General features: G+C 36.4%; 1 protein-coding gene across 1 annotated transcript in view; it reads right to left on the bottom strand.

Moving 5' to 3' along the window:
- FREM3 (FRAS1 related extracellular matrix 3) overlaps nt 1–23,552 on the bottom strand; it is a 65,615-nt gene that overhangs the window by 24,386 nt on the left and 17,677 nt on the right. Inside the window, exons 3-6 of the mRNA XM_054204310.1 lie at nt 14,801–14,947; nt 12,034–12,264; nt 11,659–11,784; nt 8,448–8,699 (exon numbers count right to left, since the gene is read on the bottom strand). Coding sequence (XP_054060285.1) covers nt 8,448–8,699; nt 11,659–11,784; nt 12,034–12,264; nt 14,801–14,947 — 756 coding nt within the window. The remainder of the gene's footprint in view (nt 1–8,447; nt 8,700–11,658; nt 11,785–12,033; nt 12,265–14,800; nt 14,948–23,552) is intronic.

Here is a 23,552-nt window from a genome sequence, read left to right on the forward strand (position 1 = left end):
ACACAGATGTAAGACACGGGAGAGTTCTTCCGTTATATTTTTGTCAGGCAAACCAAACCAGAATTTTTTTTTTAAATTTACTAGTGAAGCAAATATCTATCTAAATATACCTTCCCTTCTCCCTAAAAGATAAAGGCAGTTTGCAGGATTTCAAGAGTTTAGACTTTTTTTTTTTTTTTTAATTGTTTTCAAAGCATACATTTGACACGGATGTGGCAGATTAAAGGTTACAAGCTGTTTTTTTCTTCAACGTGGTAAACTGACTTTAGTTATTCATAGACAACACAAAAAGTCGCACAATCCAGGTCATGGAAAAGGTCAATATTAAATTGGGTTTGAGCAGACTCTGTTGTTTAGCATAAGAGATCAAACATCACAAGACTGTCTCAAACTAGTGCCAATTTAGCTGCCTTTCTGAATACTCATCAAGAAGAATGAAGAAGCACACACTGGAGACACATTATACCTGCTGCTTTACTAAGTAATGGATGGAGTCTGCTAAATTCAATACAGGGCCTCCTTTACTTTTGTCACCTAAACAATAGTAAGCTTTATCTTGCTATCAGTATTAATAGAGCCTGACACATTTTTCCTGTGTTGCATATTACTACCAATCTACATTAACACAACATAGAGAATCTCTCCAATACCACAGCAACATTATTTTAGCACAATAGCCAGAACCTTCTTTAGTAGACCCGCCGCAGTTGCACAAAAGCGCGGCACTCATCTAATACGCTGCATTTCTATTGTACCTCCTGGGGAAATTCAAAGAACTGAAAAGCTTTAGATGTCGTGATTGTTGTCTCCTACAGCTTGGGAAATGGCAGCTTAGAGTAAAACACCACGGTCCATAACGAATTTTTAATTTTTGGCTACCTGGTGTTGTCCAGAGCTCAGTTTATTAGTGAGCTTAAAGGCAGTTTTATAGAAGGGACAGTTTCCAATGACTCAATATGCCAAGTAGAGCACAGAAAAATAGACAGGCTTTTCTATATAATGTGAAGCAACACAATAATAAAAGTACCTCATCCTAGTAATAATTTTTTACATTCTGGATCTCACCTTCCCAAACCCAAATAAATGTTCTTTTGCCAATGGGTGAGAGTATCTAGCAAAGTTCTTTTTTCAACGGGGACAGACAGCACCACTCAGCTAATTGAGAATTTTGTTATTTGCCTAGAGGCACTATCTGCTTCCTCCATGTATGTATAGAAACAGCAGAATACCATCTGGCCTGTACGTATCTGAACATTGCCACTCCAGCTTACAGGCACCTTTGGATACTTACTGTAATTTCCTTGAGACACTGAACTGTGAGCTTTTGTTACTTTACCATCAGAGCAAACCCTGATAATCACAAAGACTTACTGCAGAAGCAGATGAGGTCTTCAGCACACCGTACTAAGGAAGGTATAAGTGTTATTTAAGCAGGACTGTATTAATTGTTATTTTCAGCCTTTTGACGGTTACCTTTAAACAGGCTGAAACAATTCCTTCCCTAGTCAGCCCAGCAGGATGACAAAGCAAATCTTTTGGATGCAAAACTCAAGAGAAAGGCTAGAGAATTAAATCAGACACTTGACGATGGGTTAAATAGTTTAATAAAACACAAAACTCGTTGAAAACATGTTTTTTTTGAAGGACAGATCTATTCATCGGGACTGTAGGACTTACTTCTAGCTAAAAATCACAGATTTTGGGGGACTGAAGATGTTGGCTTTCTTCTTGAAAAAATCTTTTTCAATTCCTGAAGTATTTTTGTATTTTAAGAAAAAGGGTATCACAACTGAAAGTCAAACTGAAGGTTTGATTTTATGTCAATTAAATACTTCAGTCTGTTTTCAAAGAAAATTTTGCTTTGCCTAAAGCAGTACCCCAACACAAACTCTTCTCCCCACCTTCCTCCCACCCCTCTAATCAGCAGTTTTAATGATAAGTTATTTGCCAGTTTTGGCATTTTTCCCCCTGTCGTGACAGATACATTTTGAAGATGATCACATTCCTTTCCCACCAGCTATGCATTTTTTATTGTTGAAGTGCTCCCCGCATGGTGAGGAGAAGAGTAGGAGTCTAAATATGCAAACTTACATGCCTTTTTTTCACAGCTAATGGATTATCAAGTGACCAGTGATGCCCTGTAAGTTGTTACAGTTTTGTTTAACCAACTTGTGTAAAGGACAGAAAGAGTAATTCTGCACAAGGCAATGGCAACGCTCCAGATTATATCGGTGTCACAGGGATCAGAATCCTACTTCAACTCAGTGGGCAGAAAAATCACTGGGGTCCCCCCACCAAGAGTGGAAAAATTATTTGGAAAAATACAGCTTGGCATAAATTGTTACAAATTTTGTCCACATTTCATGAAGAAAATTGCTGCAAAGTATTTACTCTGGCAGGAGTAATCATGAATCTTTGTAATGAAAAAAAATATTATTTATATATTTAAATTAAAAAAAAATATTTGTAATTTAATTTCATCTATTCTTTCATATTCCTTCTTCCCTTCTGAAAGAATTGTCCAAGATTCTAGATTTAGTTTAAAAATTAGACTGGTTAATTTTCTCTATTCACATAGGAATCTACTTTCAAACATCAAAAATCCATCAATTTCCCTTAGGCACAGCTTAATGGATTTTCAAGTACAGGTCGTAAATTCTTTTGAAGTTTTAAGAGATCAAGCAGTTCAGCTTATTGCAGTCCATGATAACTGTCTTGAACTGGCCCTTAAATACCAGCCTCATTAATTGGGAGAGTAACTTTTTTCCCCTCCTTGAATGTGCATACTGTGTCTACAACTATATGGACTAAAACATTATAACTTCAGATGTCAGTGCTGTTCCTTTTGATAACAAGCTTTTTGTTTTGAAATATGGCTTAAGGAGATGCAATAATCAGTAATTATTCTTATTACAGTCATCTTTCCCATTTCTATTATAGCCACCATAATTTGTCATCTTAAATTGTGCTAAGGTCTTCATGTCTCCTGCTGAGAACTTGAAACACTTGCTGCAACAATCCAAAGTTTCTCAATCTTATTGTATTATCAATGAAAAATACTGAGTAAGCAAATACTTTTGTTCATTTCCAACACAAATAGGTGAAAATAAGATTAAAAAAATAAGTATCTGTATGATTCTTTTTTAAATCTTTCAGATGAACATCTTTCCCACATAAATATAGTACAACGAGAGAAAATGGATCCTTGGATACTGTGACCAGTGAAATTCAACAGCATTTTTTGCGTCTTCAGAGTTTCTGAAATGTCCAATCTATATACACCTACTCTCCCAAAAATGACAGCGATAATAAGCATGAGTCAATAGGCTATTAAACATGTTAAGGAAGATGACACTTGTGACTTAATTATTACAGCACATTAATCACTTGTCTCTGAAACACAACACATTTTTATTATGAAGCCCAAAGATAATTAAAAAAAAAGGAAAAAAGAAAAGTAGTTTTAAAAGTGGAGGTCATTCATGTATTTATACTCTCTTTTCTTTCGCTTTTAGGATGGTCAGTGAAGAAATCATTACACTAATTACCAAATATTTAACTAAGAAACCAGAACAGCATCTGAGCTAACTGGTAATCTTTAGCAAACAATAGTGATTTCAATCACGAAAAGCCATAAACTATCAATTTAAAATGGATTTTCCTTCACAAAATAATAGCTCTAAGTGTCAGTTTGGCCTAGAAAGCCAGTCAATTTTCTTTTTTTTTTAAGCTGTGGCCCTGAAACCTTTTCTACCTACGATGCCACTTCAATACACAAGCAAAGAGCTAATGTGGATTTCCGCTTGCTTAAGAAAACTACAAGCTGCTGTTTGCACCTATTTCTTCAAAGTTTACTGAACAACCGGACTCTTTGTTCAGCCAGACACGGACAGCGTGCTCCCAGGCACCCACATTACAGGAAAATGATACACAGCTGAGAGATTACTGGTTTAGCATCAAGGGTCCACTACAAAACCTGCATTGTTCTTTGGCTCCGAGAGACCCTAGATCAAAGGACAGACATTATGTCTTGACTATTAGCTTGCTGTTTATTTTTCCTTTTAATTCTTGAAATAACACTTTCCTTTACTTAAACATTACTATAATGTTATGAGAATGTGGAGTCATAATTAATTTTCAAGATATTTAAGTTTTAAACTTTTTCATGCACTAAGCTATACGGAACTGGTGACTCTGAAGACTCGAGACCTAATAATGAGTTATTTCTGGTTTTTACGTGCGTGTAACATGACTCTGTGGGGAGCTATGGGTCTTCACTTGAGGCAGTCTGTGGCAGGCCTCTCCTTAGGACATTGACAACAAAATTTTAGGACCCTCTTCTTTATAAAGTCTGTTTTCTCTTTAAGGAATCCCTGGGTATACACTTCTCAAACCATACTGCAAGCTTTGATCAATGCCTTCCTCCATATAATGCACAAACCATAATCACATCTGAGCGGAGAAGGTAGAAATTTGAATGCTTTAGATGCTAAATAGGGGTAAGTTTCTACAATTGTAGTCTCAGAGATGAAAATAGACTCATGTACAGAACTAATACTGAAAATTTTCATGTATTTCACAGAAAAAAAGTCACCGTGCTTTATTTTCCAGTATAAAGCCATTATACAGAATCATTTATTTTAAAATGCAGCAAGATAACGCCCTTCAGAGAGAGAGACCTAAGCAGAATATATGCAAGAAACCTCAAACCCTGAGACAATAAACCCAAGAAACTGCTTTCTCCTCCATCCTCAGACACACATAGCACCGTGGATACCAGTGATCTCACAAGTTTTATGAAGCTCCCATGAGACATCTCAACAGAACAGCCAGCAAGACAAAAATAATTTCCATTCTTGCCTGTGCACTGCTATCAGACTTTCAAAATGGGAATAGTGACTAAGAGAATTTAATAATGCCTGGTATTTTAATGCCTGGAATTTAATGCCTGGAATTTTAATTGCCTGGTATTTATATCACCTTGTGGCAACATTATCTTTACTGATAGAACGTTTTTTCTGAAATATATTCTAAACTTTGTGAACCACTCTCTAAAAATATTTAAACAGCAGTAATTTCACTAACACACTCTGACAACATACCTGACTGCTTTCCTTGATGACACTTTAAGTGGCTTTCCTTCTTGCTTTAAAGCTTAATGCACGTAAAAATGTTTCAGATCACTTAATATATTCTTCAACTTTCACTGACATGCGAAAGCACTAAAATGATTGACATTAAAGTCATGGCATTTACATACAGCTTTCTTTGGCCTAAGAAACTCAAGCTTTTTCTCTCCAAAATTTATTCTTTTTTAAAAATTGGTGACAAGAAATATATTTGTTACTTCAAATCTTACTAATGCTAAGCAATACCAATACTAATACCAAGCAATAACCTGCTTTCTTTGTATTCGATCACTGTGAGATGTGGAATGCTGTGAATAAAATTAGCACAAGGTATTTGCTTTTATGTGTATCTCAGGGAGCATTCACAGAATCTCATCGTGGGTGAACAAAAGAGCAAAGTGATCATTCCCAAATTACTTTTATTTAGAAAAAAGTGTGAGGAGTATTTCCTGTGTTGCTTGCTATAGCAAGGAACACATTCATACTGCATATATCTGTATGTGGTCAGAGCTGCACACTTTTCTACGCTGTCAAAAGGCCTTATCTTACTATCAGCAAAATCTCCACTGACTGCACTGCAAGTCTAACACCTCTCCAGGTATTTAAGCACTTTGGATGCAATTACTCAAGTTTATCTGTTATATTGCCCTTTACTCAATCACAACTATATTTTTACCATCTGTACTTACACATAAAGGGGTTCAGACCTCAGAGCTTGCCATTACACACAAAGGACTATGCCTAGTACTTTTCTGCAAGGTTACCTATTTTCTATTTGCACTGTTAAGCAATTCATAAAAATGTAAAATTCTGGAAGTGGTGCCAATATTATGGACATTTCTGTAAAAATTTGTAATATAAACAAAGCCAATAAATGCAAAAATGTGTATCATGTTCCAGGTTCATTTATATTAAAGCTAATCATGGCCTGAATCGATGTTAATTTATGCTGTGTATAGTCACTTATCTGTACAAGTAGTTTTGGAACACTATCAGATCTTAATAATAAAATTTTGCATTTTCCTTTTCTTTTTCTAGGGCTGGCTAACGCAGGATTACTATTATCCCTTAATGCTGCAAATAATTCTATTCATATATATTAAAGTCTTTGCCTCTCAATTTCTTTCTTTTTCTCCTTGTAGGGTTCCCTGGCCCTTGTTGTTAGAGGCATTACAGCACATCTCATATGACCAACTTGACCAAAGGATTGTGCGAATACAGTCACATCCCAAATCAAAGCTGTGCTCAACTTTTTTCCAATTGGAAAGAGGCACTTTCAAGCTTATTATTGCCTTATTCCTTTGCTGAGTCTAACAATCATTCCAAGTTTGGTCCCACTATTAACAAAAGCCCCAAAGCATTCATCTTTCAGACACAACCAGGCATATGCCTGTGAAATCTTCGTTTTCACTTTAACACTCCTACAGTGCTAAGTATATATACTTTTCCGCTGCATGTATGCTGACAGTACTGTGTATTAGAAATGTTTGGTGGATGAAGGTATCATTCTGCAGAAAAAGAAAACTGATGAAACTTTACTCTTTGAAACACAAATTTTACCCATTTGAAAAAGAAGGTTGTCCAGTTTCTTATCAATCAATCCAATGCCAGCAGTGTAAAAGCTGGAAAAGCTGTCACGAAAACAGAATGGCAGCCTGTTTCCTGTCTGTTTATCCAAAATGGAAAGTCTTACAAAGTGATGTATTCTTAAGAAACTTTTCATTTCAGAGCACACTCTAACAAATTGAGCTTAAGCCCTAACCATCTTTCCATATGACATAGGCTGAGTTCGGAATTACTCTGAATTTATCTGATGATAGGTTTTTTTAGTATTTTGCTGGATGGTATTCTTAGAAAGAAAGATTTGTAACAAAAAAAGAGAGAAAGCTATAAACTATCAAAGTTGTGCTGAAAAGTAGAAGCATGATAATTTTCTGTCAATTGATATAAAATAATTACCTATATTGTAATTTTGCTTTCTATGTATATCAAAATAATTTTCTCTCTATTAAAAACTGCATAGAAAGCAGTTTTGATCTGCTGATAATAAATAATTTTGTTTTCCATGAAAATAAAAATCTGGTTATTGAGTCTGGTAAAGAAAATAACTCTTTCCTTGCCCCAATGGCTTAATTCTGCATTATTTTCCTTCCTATTCTCTGAAAGAGGTAAAGAAGCCTTTTGACAAATCTCATCAAGCTGAAGGCCATGATACTCTTATTAACTTCATTCTTATGGCAAATTCACTTCTGATGTAAATCCTTTGGCCTCAGAGAAATTACACCAGTGATAATTTTGGCCCATTCATGTTTCATTTGAGAAAACAACATTTTTCCCCTCATCAATTTGACTGTTTTGACTAGTTGATTTCTGGAGGACACACAAAAGGGTAGAAATAAACAGTAGCTAATAGAAATATTCTCCTGGATCTTTAGCTTTATACTTTTCTTCATATAACAGAATGAAAGTTATTTTTTTATTGCAGGACACAGAAATCAGGCTCCAAATTCTCATTATTTATGAAGTGAATCAAAAGCTCCAAAGAATCAGCTCAGTATAGCTTCAATACTGAACCTGACCACTATTGTATAACATGACTTTGTCTAATCAATGTACAGAACTCCTGCCTTATTTAGCACAATTATATTCACAATACCAGATTAGCAAGACAGATTTCAACAAGGACTAAAAGAACAAATAGAAGTATGACAATAAAGTACATGGCTTTTCTTCTGCTTCTGTCTAATAGTATCAATTCTTGGACTGAATTCTGTGTCTCCAAATTTATAATAAAAAAGGAAGAGTTGCACTTAAAAGTGCACTAATCTTGACACACTGGGAATTACTGTGCATGACAAATTAGCCTCTATTAACTATTTCTACTCTTTATCTTTATCTGATAGCATACAAATTTTTTCATCCATAACATTGACACGGAACTAATCCTATACCTGTGTAAACTACGGTAATCACAGACTCTGCTGCAGTAACAGTAAATCTAATCCTCACAGATTTACCTCAGATCTGTAATATCTGTAATAAAATAGTCATCTAAGTCCTATGCCAGTAAAGAAAGTCTAATCCTCAATTCCTACTGCAATAACAAAACACTGTAAACTAAAGTGCATGATACATATTATACACTGTGTTATACACAGTTCAATGTTTGTTCTGCCAGTTTTTCTACTGAGTAAGCAAATCCTGTACTCAAGTTTTCAGCTGTTCAAAAAACTAAAGCACAGTGGAAGAGATTATTTAATCAGCAAAACTTTCAAAGAGGAAAGTCCCAGCAAAGCAAAATTGCTTCTTCATACTCACCATCATCTGTGTCAGCCAAGATTATTACTTTGGTGCTTGGGAATTCAGTGCCAATTTGGCCACCCACTGGCATGCTCAGAGAAACATTGAAGGTCTCATCTTCCTCATAGAGAGAGTCATCAATAATGACAACACGACAGATTTTCTCAGTCTCATCCTTATCAAAATGAACAATGCTGCTATGATCTTCAGGACGTGAGATGTAGTCAGAATAAGACAAGACCGTGGATGGTACTGTGCCAGTAGCAGAAGCTATGGGGAGAGAGGGTAAAAAATGAATTACAGGGACTCAGGACTTTAAAGAAGCAGAACAACAACAGCCCTTTAATGAAACAAACACAGAAAAAGTATTTTATGCTGGAACTGACTAATAAATATGCTTTGGTATCAAGTTAAACAGAAAAAATTCTTGCTATTTATAATACAACTTCTCCAGTAGCAAAGTGGCTCAGAGGCCTCTTATTATCACCCACAAAGCCCTCACGAAACCATTTCTGCTCATGATTCACTATTATATCCAGTTATTTTTGTGGAGCAGCACTTCAACCAGGTGAGAGAAGTGAGTCAGCTAATTAAAAAGAAACACAACAAACCTCTCAAAAATACACTTCGATATGAATTGGGTAGAGCACAGCCCCATCAGCAGCTGAACAGTCACAATAAAAAGCGATTTTGTGAGGGAAGAAGAAAAAAGTGCAAGAGTAGTTAAGAGAGGCAAGGGGCAAAACCTCCAATAGGTTTTGCTGTTGAAAGATGAGGACATGGAGCCACAGCCGATTCAACATCACACGCGACTGACCACATTTTGTAACACTTGCACTGAAAAATGGCAAGATGTTTTCCCTTTTCATTTCTGCATGCTATTCTTTCATGGATCAGAATGTCTATGAAAGTCACTGGGACCTTAGGATGAGGACTCTTCCTGAACAAATTAATTTGAACTTCACATTTACTTCATTGTGTGATTCTTAGAAGGCGGGGGTGAAAAAAAAATTATGCTGTGTTTATTTGTGTGAAATACTTGGGGTTTTTTTTAAAAAGTAAGCTTATATGCAATATGAGCCTAAGAACTGTTGTTGATTTGCACTACCAGCATCCTTGTAGCCAACTGGGATGTCACTATCTGGTTGGGTGGAATGCTAGCCGGGTGAAAACTGGCTAGATCACCAGAATCAAAGGGTGGTGGTTAATAGTTTGTACTCCACCTAAAGGCCAGTTACAAGTGGAGTTCCTCAGTGGCCTGGCCTAGGTCCACGGGGATTTTCAGGGGCAAAAGACTGAGCAACCTGTTCCCACCTCACAGCTGCCACGGCTTTGAGGAGCAGATCTAACTGGAGACCTCTCAAGGTCTCTTCTAAACTGACCTAATTCTGAGTACCTGTGCAATCAGGTGGCCTGTTTTCCAGAGGTTGCAAGTACACACAACATACATTGATTACCTTCCTTTAATACAGACAGGGGTTAGCAATGTGTTGGACACTTAATCTTTCTCAGCCTGCTTAATAAATGAGAGACAGTGTCATGTTTACCATGCTTATCATGTTTAAAACTTTGAGAAAAATTATTTTACTGCAGCATGTTTATGAAAAGCTACATGACAACAATGACAGCAATTGTGCATTTGGGTAAGCGGCTAGCCTTATTAAGGCCAGACAGGTTGGCAGCCTACAAGGACAAAAAGCCTTAAGTAACTGGGTAAGATTTTCTGTGCCTCAATACACAACAAAAGAGCTTTTAAAAGCCTTTATAAGCCCTTATAAGTCATTGATGAAGGAACAGATGACCTCTGAATGCCTGACACACTGAAGATTCCTGACAACCAGTCAGGCTGACTCTTACAGGTAAGGGTAAAATAGAAACAAAAGACGTTAAAAGGATTTTCTGAACCAAAAGTTTAAATAAGTCACAAAACTGAAGATGATCCTCCATTTTCCCTGCCCATGAAGCATACAGAATGCTGGTATCTCAAGCTGTGACTATCTGATAGAAGACTTCTATAAGAAAACCATTTTTTTTCAGTCAAAACTTCCATATTTCACTGCTTAGAATAAATGCTAACCCATATCTTAAGCCTGGTTTTATTTATAAATGCCCATTACATTATCTTTATATTTTGAATGCACATTTTAGATTTGATTAAGAATTATCTGATATATTTATAATATCTCATATTTTTACAATATCTAATTTTCTCTCCTCTGCCATCCCATTTTTCAGTTTATAGTAGGCTTATTTTGTAGTCAAGAACTACATTCAGAATACTTAAGATTCAAATGAGTTGAAGAAAGAATCCTACTATCAATTACCTGTCTGTATTAACTATATTATTTGAGTGACAACCACCACACTGAAAGTCAGCGCACCACCACAAACTTAAGTTCACGCATCTCTCTATATCTAGTGAAGACATGGTTGTGATCTGAACTTTATAGCTGGCCTCTAACCTAAACAAAACCCCAAAATCTCGTTTGATTTTAGAAATGGTTTAGTTCTGAGTCTACATCTTTTCTCTGCGGTTCATGACCAACTCCATACATCGCCTTCTTTCATAATACAAATGAGTTAAAAAGCATTATTAAGCAGATCATTGCTTCATGCAGCCTTATGTTTAAACAAAAAGTGATACTCTATGCCTGTAGTCTGGCAATTTTGAAATACTTGTTCTTGCTGAATCAACTGAACCCCTGACTTGGCTTCCAGCTACATAGTCTAAAAGCAAAACACTGACAACAGGAACAGCCCACCCACTGGGCACCTCAGTTCTCATTCAGGGTGTATACAAAGGTGCAAGGATCAGTCAGATCCTCAACAACAGGAGAGGAACAGGTTTTAAAACTAGAATAATCCTTTTTTCCCTTCTAAACAATCACTGCAGGGACAGGCATTTCCTCTTCAGCAGGAAAAGCTGCAGCAAAAAAAATGGTGCCTCTTTGAAAAAAGGTATACATATATATACACATACTTATATATACATATATGTATACATATATATATATATGCGCGTGCACACGCACACACGCATATTCTTACATTTTTGGGCTTTAAAACACTCTTCAAGCACAGAGCTAGACATACGTAAGTTGCCTGCAAAAATCACTTGTTCCAGCTACTGAAGTTACTGGCAATACTTGCTGACTAACAACTGCCTTTGCTCTCTTACCTAAACATAGATATTATGCTGAACAGTCTGTTACCTAGCTAGATAACATACCTTGGTGTGTAGCACAAACAACCATCAGTTCTTGACTGACATCTCCAGATCTTCTAACAGGAATCAGCAGTTCACCTATATCTTCCTCTACTCTATATTCCAGCTGAGGAATATACACTGTAGATACTGAAGAAAAACATGATGAGAGAAGGGAGGCCTATGGTTGAACACCTGTATGACATTACAGAGTGTGAATTTAGCCAGGGAAGGGATTTACTAAGAAATAAAATTTCCTTACTCAGCTAAGTGAAGCTTTAAGACAGGGCTGAACCACAAGAACAAAGACAGATGAGTTATACCAGTACTCACAGGACCCACAGGCGAACAGTACTGCACCTGATCGCAAATTCTAAGGGTACAAGAAATGATACATACCATCACCAGGATCCACGATTTCAACGGTTGCTATTGCTGGACTCTCAAGGGCAGCCATAACTGGATCAGACAGAACAATTTGGAATGTTTCAGATGCTTCGTATTCATTGTCTGCAAATATCCTCACTCGCCAGGTAGCCAAAACCTGTCCTGGATTGAACTGGACCTGTTTCTGAGGTTTACCCTTGAAGTCTTTATCCTTTACTGCTGTACCATCTTTGGTTCCAATACCTGCATAAAAATTCAGAGGAATTATTCTCCATGCATTTTAATATTTTCATAAAACTAAAACAACCACAAAAAATAGTTTTAAAAGGCTAATCTGGCAGTTATTTACCTTCAGAAAAAAATAAGGATGGTTATATCACACTTTCTCTAACATCGTTGCATAGCTCAAAAAAAAATTGGTAATAAGGGTAGGGTACTGCCAACATTTGTGTGCATATAGAATTGTATTTGCATGAATAATTCCATTGACTACACCTGCTGGGCACTTAAAACCTATACAAGCATCAACAAAGTTACTGAGGCTTGAGGTTATTTATGAAATATGAGTGAACAGAACTGTTCAACAGGGCCAATTTTCCCATCTATATAAAAATTCATGGAAAAAGTTTTCCAGTTAAGAAATTTATTTATCTCAATTAAGGTGTTCAAGGCTTCACTGAAAGTGTAATTTAGTCACCCATATAAAAAAAACCAAAACAAACAAACCAAAAAACAACCCGATCGCTCATCTTTTTCAAAGAGTAATTAATCATTGTATGTTTAATAATTTGTCCTTACTGCTTCCGTTACTGCTCTGTATCTGTGCTGCACTTATACACATTTAAGATCTACGAAGTTCTTTTACCACTTCTCCCTGTACATTAAATAAGCCCTAATGACTTTTGCTGTCTGTCCAATTGTTGCTTCTGCAGATGCTCTCTTAGTTAGGTAAATAACTGGACATTTGATGCGGAATTGCAGCTCAGTGTGACAGAACAATGTTTTCAGGGTTTATTGGGTCCACCACAGTACACAAATTTGCTCCTTCTCTCCCACTTCTCTCCCATTTTTTCTTCTTCATGGAAATCTAAACTGCAATAGCTAATCACATATCCATCCTCTCTACTGGGGTATTATCCAACCAAAAACTTTTAATTGTACAGGTTTAAAAGACTACGCGTTCTCGTCTCAATAAAAAACACAGAGGGTAGTTGCATAGAGGTTCTAGGGCTAGAGATGAATGCAATTAGTTCAAAGTTAAGCAGCAGATGAGGATTTAAATCAAGGTAGGTTTTGTTTGCTATTCAGATCAGATGGCTTTTGCTGCAGCATGAGTTCATAAAACTATGACAAACCATGAATGTTTTGAAAGAGCAAAAACAATATACAGAAATGTGAATATGCCTTATTGGAAACTCATATGTAGGATGCTACAACTGACATAAGGATTCATTCAGCTTTTGCTACTTAATGCAGCACACCCAATTTTAATTTTTTTTTAATTTTTTTTTTAAGGTGAGACTGTATCAAACAAAAAATATATCATAGGAATACAGAGAGTTGTTACACATTTTTAAGCCTGGGTATTTTTATAGCTAGGTTTCTCATTTTTTTTAATCAAAGGGGCACACATACTGGCAGAAACCAACTGTGGATGCAATGAAACGAAGATCTGTAACTCACCATGGGGTTTTGAAATTCATTACTGCCTTTGGGTTTCAATCCAGCATTAGTTCAAATATATTAGCATCTTTCTATAAAGGTTCAACACCAGCAACTAAGAGTCACTTTACCTCCCCAGCTGAGAATGATTAATCCCTCTCAAGTCAACAGCCTACATGTTTGTTGGAGAATCTAATGGCTAGCAAAGAGCTTCGGAAGGCTGTGGAGTATGAAATCATTCCTAAATGATTTAATTCCTAAATTCCCACAGTTTTTCTATTCCACAACTGCTTAGGTTTTAAATGCCTGATTTAATTAATACTCAGATAATAGCCCAATATATTTGTGTTGCACAAAGCAAGTATTGTCATACACGGGTTTAAACTATAAAAACTCTAAAACTTTGAACCATTTTTCTTTTTGTTATTAATTCAGGGAGAAAAAGACCTTTCCGTTCTGTGCTCCTTGAGTCGCTCCATTGGTGCAAAGATTTCTGTGTTTCCTATTTACTTCGCAGAGCTGTCACGATTGGGTACTCTGCTATCCCATGACAGCACACTTGTAACTTCAGTGCGCTCTACACCTGCCACCTCTGCTAGCAGAGGACCCTTCGAGAATTTCTAGTAGCTTTCAGATTTTCACATAGCTCAAAGGCCAGCACAACACTGCCCTTGTAAAGTGAGAAGTTGTAACTAACTTCTCCACAACTTGGTTCTGCAAGCAAAGATCAGCTACTTCAAGAACTTGGTTCTTTACTTACAGCTAAAGTTAATGTGTTATGTAATGTATCCTCCTCCCAAAATAAACAACGCAGGGTATCCCAATTTCTGTTTTGTTGTCTGGCAAGTGACTTCAGGAAAAAGACACTGGGCAAACAGCAGAAGTTCATTTTATTGATTTGTTCTTACAGCTACTAATATACATACTTGCTTAGATTTCTGGGTGGCAGCAGTGGAAAACGAAAGACAGCCATGTCTGAGCGATAAAAATCTATACCATTGTTATTCTCATTATTTGGCATTTATTATGTAAACAGAGGAACAAGCAACTATGGAACAGCTCCTTAACAGCTGCTTTTTCTGGTGCAAGAAGCTTCAAACATTAAAGATTTACTTACTGATAAAAGAGGTTTCCCGCAAATATCCTCTGCGTCTGATGGTCACCTCCAGAAATTTGGAGTTCTCATCTACAACGTAGTTCTCCTTCTCCAGTGAAATCCAAGCCCAGTTCAGTCGAAAAGGCTGGCTCTTTAACATGTTCCCCCCTGTGTCACAGAAAGAGTATCCTGAATACTACATATAGTGCACAAAACAAAACTAGAATTCCCTAAGGTCATTGCTGAAGTATATTTATATCGCCTCAGGACAAAACCAGCCTGTTTTTTCACCTACAGATATGAGGGACAGAGGGTGCATCTCATGAACCGCAATGGTCAGCTCTCCCAGATCTTCCAGAGTTGACCGGCACATGTCTTCCAAGAGGCTGGAGGCTAGTTCAGGGGTCACAGCCTGTGTCGTAGCACACCAGCTCCCTAATTAGGCTACCTATTAACTCTCAAAGATTACTATTGCAAAGATTATTTCTGTCAGGAGTGGGATTAAGCTGTGAAAATAACTCTTTGGGAGGCTTTAGGTGGGTCACATTGTAGTCTCGCATTACCGACTCTTTTTAACAATGCTAGTATGCGCCCATCAACAACAAACACAAGCACAAGCTGAACTCAGCATCGGTAAATGAAGGCAACACGTAGCATCACGTAAGGAAGATACCATATCATGAATTATATATTGATTCATTGTGCAAAAATATTTGGAAACAGCAACAAAGCTTCTATTCTTTGCTTTCAGGAAAATAACTCCCTAATAACAGTAGCTATTTTGTATTACACAAAGGAAAACTGGAAAAAAAAAATCAAATTATTAATGTAATGCTATTTAAAATGTACGAAGCCAACAAAATTTAGGTAGTAATTTTCTTCTGTTTTGGAAAATTATCTCTTTAGAAGTATTCTGTAAAATTCTTATGTGATCTGGCAAATCCCATGTTTCTACACAACAAAGATTATCAAATAACAATTGGTCTTGAAGCCATAAGGTTACATCTCATAATTATTTTTTGTAGCAAAATTAGGCCTTATACTGCATGCAGTATGCTTTGTAATGCAAGATTATAACATATAATTTCAGAAAGATTTCACAGCTTATAGATAATTGACATGGTTATAGACAAGAAAAGAATAGACAAGAAAAAGGTTGTTCACATCAAGAACTAATAAAACTCTGCCTTCGACTTCTCTGATAATTTTCCATATAATGAACAGAAATTTGCAAGAAAGAGTAGTTCAGGTATTTAAGAAGCCTGTACTTTCTGAAACAGACAATTTAATAGAATAGAAAATTGTATTCTGCTAGCATTTGGGGGGGTTTTGTTAAAAATTGTGTTGGTTAATATTTTTCTTTTAAAATAAAAATCACATTTTGCTCTATAATTATGTCCTTCTGTTACAGAATGGTGACAACATCAGATCAACTGACTAATTCAGCACTGGATAAAATAAGCACGAAGCTTTTGGAATAAAGGATCTAATTCTCTATTTGTGCCCCGTTAACATCTAATCAAAATCACCACATAATTCTCATTTGCTTTAAAGTTGCAAATTCTTATACTAACATTATCTCTATGGGAGTTGCCCCAGGCTCTCAAAAAGTGTAGGGCAAAGTCCAGCACAGGATTCTTCTGCTAACCGGAAGCAGCTCTAGATTATACATTGCAAGTAATTCCAGTAATTAGTGAGATTACAGCTGCATAAAACCTGTGCGTTTGGATTCAATTTCAAGATGTTTTCAGTAGTTACAACTTGGAATTAATTGTGCTTTCGAACAAAAAAATGCAAGTCATTCAGCAACATTGTGAAAAAAGCATTAAAAAAAACAGATTTCTGAAAAATCACCTTAGTTGCAAGCTGAAGTGTAAATCTATTTACCAACTAGAGTATCTTCAAAAACTATTTAGCTGTTAGGCTACTGCTTTGGCTGACACCCTATTGCTGCATGTCGGCTGGAAAAAGACCTCTGAAAGCATACTTCCTGGTGACCACTCCCCTATAGAAAATAGAAAGGCTTCTTTTTATCCTAGAAACATCCCGATGAATTACATTATTTCTGCTGAAAAAATGCTTTTCAGCATGATCATTATATTTCTGCTAGACATCTTTCCTGGTGGCTGTTTGTTTCACAGCCTTCATCTCTGGACAGAGTTCAGTGGTTTTTTTGGTTTTTGTTGCCCCCCCCCATTTTTTAAAAATAAGTCTGAACACAGTGTGCTCCAAATTAACAGACTTATCATCTTAGAAATGAAGGAGACTGGAAAAAAAGTGAAACTCTGACTTAAAGGCTAGATTAAAACCAAAACCAATCAAAAGGCTCACAACATGAAAAAACTTTAATTCAATAACAAATTCCTGCTAAACCACCCAATTTCCTTCTAGCCAACAACTGCAGTCAAAAGCTAGTTCTCAACTGTGAAATTACTGATGAACTTCTATATAGATCTATACAAAACTAAAATCCAGATGTGATGGATCCACCTGCATACTTGTTCCTAGTCACAGGTACCAACATTTCTGTCATCCGTTTGCACTGCAAAGCCATCCTACACACATAGCAAGCACATACAGCCTCCTCCTCCGTACATATAAAACACACTTACATGTGTAGGTAAATACACTATTATATATGACTGTTTAGCAAAGACATAGTCATCTCATTCTTCAGGTATTCTGCAGATGTTTTTCTTTTGGAAATGCCTGCTCCTACTGACAGAGCAGGAAGGGCTTTAGGGAGGTTAATCTGCAATATAACTATCCTCAGACTATTTAGTCACAACCTAATGTTGCTGAAAAACTAAAGTAAAACACCCCACAAGCTGTTATCCTTAGTGTGCAGCACATGCAAAAAAACCATAGCATTGGGAAGCACTGTGAGGAAAAAAAAAAGCGTATTCCATATGTTCACCTATAGCATTGGCAATCCCAGCACAGTATGTATCAAAGGATCTGGTGACTTGACTGCTGGAGCTGATGATACAAAGCAGCCACGATGAATCATTAGAAAATGTCTTTGAAACGCATCACTTTTCAGTGGTATGTATATCACATCCAACTGAACTCCATACCTGGCTTTTTGTGAACTCCTGCATTAAACAAAATGATCCCAAAAGCAGACCCCAAACAACTCTGTAGGCTTAAAGTAGGCTCAAAATAGACTGATATAATCTCCTATTACTGGGAACATCATGGAACTCAGCATCCTAGAAAACAAATGTCTGGAACACCCCTTGGCCCTGTCTTTTAATATGCAAATAGAAAAAAACCCATTCATACTCCTAGAAAATTTTCTCCCCTTTCCAAAGAGACATCTCATTTGGTAGGTGCACTTCCAACAGCAGGTTCCCAACCTTGGCCTGCTTAAGTTCAGTGAAAACAAGGATAGCTGAGAAACCTGTACTATGCCCAATACTAACGCGAGGTTCAACACTTGTTTACTGCCTCACCGCTTCTTCAGCCATTCCTTACTTCAGAACTGGGAAAAGGCTAGAGCAGGAGGTGGTTAAATTTTTAAGGTAATACACTTTCTGTAGTTTTTAAGAGATAATAAGTGTAGTCTAAGGAATCCATTCTTTATGTTAAGGATTTATTATTTCTACTTTAAAAATAACAAAGAGGAGAACTTTATTCTGTAAAGTGTGTTCCAAATATATGCCTAAATATCTGTAAACCACAACTTCATTAGATTAGTTGCATATGCTTCAGAAGCTGTAAAATATTGCAGCTTCCCATTTTGCAATTTTTAGGAAGAATATATATGCAGGGGCAATTTCTGGAAAAATTAAGCATTCATATTAAGTATTTCACATTTGCATTTTTTCCGAAAAAGAAAACACTAAAAATGACAGCAAACTATATCTTAAAAATAGGCCAGTATGAAATTAGATGGTTGCCAGTTCTGCAGTTATGATAAATGGAGGCACTCCAACACGATATTATAATTAATAAGACCTGTAACTCTTTCACTCCACAGTACATCAGCCGTTTCCTGGCCAAAGAGGGAAGCCTGCAAGTAATGTCTCCTACCATCAGCTTCATAGACCTAACAAAGCCAGAATGGTTTTCCTCATCAAAGAAAATTTCATAAAAACCTCCTGAGTTTAATAAAAAAGAGCTCTCCATTTTCTGTGTTTTCCCAAAAATACTATCCCAGTTACTGCTGTTTTGGTCTTATTAACCCTAAGTAAGTGTTGATGTCATTCAAGTGCTATTAGATCTTGGGGAAAAAGACTAGATTAATACAAAAAGGTAAAAGTTAGCCATGTGCTTGGCACATGGGTCCTGCATGCTATGAAACATAGATTTTCTTTCTGTAACCCTCACAAGACAGCGTAAACATATATTTAGCACTTCCAAATTAGTAAAGAATAGTACATTAATAACAAAATTGCAGGCCACTTTCTTTCTTTTTGCTCTAGTGAAAAGTCCATCTGACCACCACCTCAGACTTTGGTTTAGCTTGGGTGGTTGGCAGTGTTTCTATCAGTTCCTTCAAGTGAAGTTGTGTTTCTTTACAACAGCTGCTCTGTGGATAAAAGCATATTTGCAGTTGGCTTTGATTTGCTGGATAGCTAAAATTTACTGAAAGGGATCAGAAAGACAGAAAGCAGTTCAGGGGAATAAACAGTGAAGGAAATAAAAGGAATGAAAAGCTGGAGAAGCACAGAAGGAAGAAAGAATAAAACCCACCAGGTCAGAAAAAGAAAGTAAACATACATAGGTATGAAAGGGAAATAGTTCCAAATGTTGGGAAACTTAAAAAGGGAGATGAGAGGGAGGGTAAAATCCAAATTAATTAATAACTTCAGATAAAAAATTAAGAGATTGCAAAGTCACAAATGGGCACTCATCCCCCTACTACCCAAAAACCTTCCAAAATTCTTGGGCAAGGGTCAGGAAATGTAGAGTTTGTTAGGAACTAGGCAGTTTTTCTTTTTTCTTTATTTTGAACAAAATTAATCTTGTACGATGGCTCCAGGAGGTTTTTTTTTTTCAGAGAAGTCATGCTCCAAGAAACTAAAAAAAGAAAAAAACAAAACAAAAAACACACACACACAACAAAGCAAAACAATACTCTCCCCTGCCCCAGATATCTCATTTTCCCCTGCATTTACATTGATGCACTTAGAAAGGGGTTTGTTAATTTTTTTGTTGTTGTTGTTTGGTGGGGTCTTGTTTGTGTGTACCACAATATCAGGCTGTACTGCAACAAGTGAATATTCTCCATCTGGTATTTGTAACGAGCAAACATTCTGGCTCAGAAGGAACAAGTGTCTGTTCTGAGCAGGCCAGCTAAAACAGCTGCCATTAATCCCTAATCTTCTTTTATCTTCCTTCCTTGTCTGGCACGCACAGGAGGTCTAACATGCTACTCAGACAAGCAGCAGGCAGGCATACTACTAGACACAAGAAAAGTTTGTTCTCACAAAAATATTTTCCAAGAAACTTTAAATAAATAAATAAAGAGTCAGCAGTCACATCAGACTGAAAATTCAGAAAGGGACTTACTGTTCCAAAAAATAATTTAATTTTTAAATTCTAGAAATTGTTTCTATAAAATTAATATTGTAAGCACAAATTGCAAAATTAGAAGATGTAAAAGAGGACTAGTTCTTTGTCTTTACTTTTGATGTAATTAGTAGATTTTCCTCTCCTGAATGTCTCAAGAGCTGAAATAACAGCACAGGCTATCAAGCTAGAAAAAACCCCCACTTTTTTCACAAAAAAGTAATCTTTGGCCTACTCTAAGCAGCTACTTTTATCTGAGCTAAAGGAAAATCTAGAGAAACATCAAATTATTGGTGAAATGGCTTTCTAAAGAAATGCATCACTCTGGTCTCCCAAATACTTAGGTCTGATTATAACATAAATTCCATTTTAAGGACATGGAAGTGTTTCAAAAAACCTTAGAGTTGACTTTGAAGAAGAAACAAAACAAAAACAAAGAGTAAGAAAGTTATAAAATCACTTTTTTAAAAAAAATCTAAATACAAAATACAGAATACATGTAAATACATGTGATACATGTAAAAGTATCACACTTCTTTAAGTGTATGCAAGTCAAAAATAGGAAAAAAACTGTAGGTGTTAGAGCACAACTATCAAAAGAGCAAAAATTAGCTGACAAAAAAGTACGCCTGATCATTTTGAGTGCACAAATCTAAAACAGTGGTACCACACCACACGACCTTTAAATCAGTATTTAATAGGTCTTTTACAATTCATGCCTGATTTCAGTTATCAAGAAATTTTGAAGCCTTAATGCATCTACATAAAACTGCTTATACTGAAGATTTTTTTCCTGTTTGATACAGTTGGACAGGGGGGTTAAAGGAACAGGCACACTGTTGTTCATGTTTCATTGGAGCCACTTTCATTATTGCAGCCTGTGGTGGAGGGCTGGCGTGCACAGGTTGAATTACCTCGGCTTCTGCTTTTAACTCTAACCCAATTATAAGAATTTCATCTTTTCATCCTCCCAAGTTCCAAGAGACCTGGAAGTTGACTAAAAGATTTGTAATATGAGAATGACGAACCAGCCCCTGCAGTGAAACATGAGGCGAGCCTGTGCAGCAGACAAAAAGTCATATCCCACCTTTGCACTCATCCACCCACCCTTCCCTACTCCCGCTCCAGGGTTGCAGTGTATTGTTGATGTAACAAAAACTACATACATTTTACCCAAACCTCAAAACCGATCTGCTGCCATATTCTCGATTAGGAAAAAGCGTTACTTCATTTGTGACTCCAGTGTTTTTACTCACGTTCTATTTAGAAACACTCCATTTTTAGAAACAGATGGAAAGTTTAAAAGTGGGGAGTTCTAGAAGGGGAGATGTGGCAGGGACTGAGAGCGAGCTACTGTAGAAGGATGTGTGCTACAAAGGCACAAAGACACCCCTTACCACCACCCAAGGAATTTCCAGTTGTTCCTGAGAGCAACTTTATATCATTACAGGGATACAACAAAATTTATTAGCGGTCATCCACATACATAGTCTCACATACTCTGCTTGTTATGAGTTAAGTCTAACTCCCACTCCTCATTTAATTTAAGAACAAATTAATCTTTATGTAACCAGGTGGCTCAAACAACTACCCTGAAATTAGGCTTATGGTCCAATAAAGGTATATACAAGACAGATGGGAAGTAGCAGTTTGCTAGCTATTATTTCACAAAAGTCTCTTTGTCTGGAAAGACTCAGAGGAAAAAAAGAGAAAGGAGAGAGAAAAAAAGACAGACAGAATAAAGGAACATCAGAATAGTGACGTTAACAACAACAAAAAATAATATTAAAAACCTGGAACATGCCCCTGAGGGAAGCTAATCATTCAGTCATTTTTCATATTCATTCAGTGATTTTTCATATTAATTTGAACAAGCAGAAAAACGAATTTTTGGCTAACCAGTTCTGTGCCAGAGAAAATGTTCATCAAAAAAAGGAACCGAAAAATGTCCTTGTCACTTGTTTGCTTTAGATGGTTCTTGGATTTTTATTATGCTGAAGACTATTAAGGAAGTACACTGTGCGGAAAGTGATGAATGTTCCTTGAAAAATGTTTCTAGGTAAAGTTAATGCCAAAAAGTCTCTGCTTTTCTGGACTGTATTTGGCTTGAAAGAAGTCATGGCAACTGTGGGAATCTGCTCTTCCACCACCATCCTTTTTTGTATTAATTACATTAAAAACTATATTCCAAGGAATCATTTTCATTTACATGTTTAGGTTAATTACAGAAACTACCTGCCACTGTAGAAGCATCAAAATCAACAAATTTATTTAATTAGACAGTCTAAATTGTGCAGTATTCAGTTTACAAACTATCCATACACTGAAGACCATTTTACCAGAGAATTCTCCCAGAGCTTCACAATAACAAACACATTCAAGAATTCAGCGAGCCATTTGAACTGGTAAACTAGTAAAACTTATGTGATACATCCTTCACTAGAAATTTCCTTACCCAGCCATCATCTTGCATATACTTATGGTCTGTCTGGGCTTTGATCCTAATCCACCCTAATACATCTGATCTAGCTTAGGCTTCCTCAGTATCAGTTCTTTCAAACAGCTATGAATCCATTTGCAAGCTGTCATGTCTGATTACCTATACAAATGATTTGCCAAATCGCTACAATATCATGAGAACAATATACAGAATATGATTTTTAACAACAATTCTTTTATCATGAAAAGATTTTTAACAACAATTCTTTTATCATGAGCCTTACAGACTCAACTTTTGAAAGGGCAGTATGATAAACACGCTTTACAGTGCAGCCAAGGGAACACACATTTCTTTTTAAAAAATACTCTTTAAACTTCTGTCCTAGAAACTACATTTACTTGGCAGAGAAAATCTTTGGATCTGGTCTTAAATTATCCCCCAGCCCTTTTGCTAAGATGAACTGAATCCGAAAGAAATCTCTAACCTGTCAGTGACAGGATATCAGCTGAACTTTCAGTCTCCTTCACAACAGCTCGATCACCACCTATGACTGTGCTAGCATATAACAGCAACAACAATAATAAAGTTATCTGATGCCTCACATTGACCAAATTAACAAAAGGTATAGTGACGTGTTCCAGCCATGATAACTATGATGAACTGACCACGCATTGTAGTCTTATTGAATATAAAAATTCAAAATTTACTACCTGGATTGGAAGAAAACTCCACAAATATTTCAAGTGAACCATGGGCCTGATTTTCAGGTAGACTACTCTTTGAACTGCTTGATTACATGAAGAAGCTTAAATTTGT

This window comes from Rissa tridactyla, chromosome 5 (genome assembly GCF_028500815.1).
Source record: "Rissa tridactyla isolate bRisTri1 chromosome 5, bRisTri1.patW.cur.20221130, whole genome shotgun sequence".
Lineage (NCBI taxonomy): Eukaryota > Metazoa > Chordata > Aves > Charadriiformes > Laridae > Rissa > Rissa tridactyla.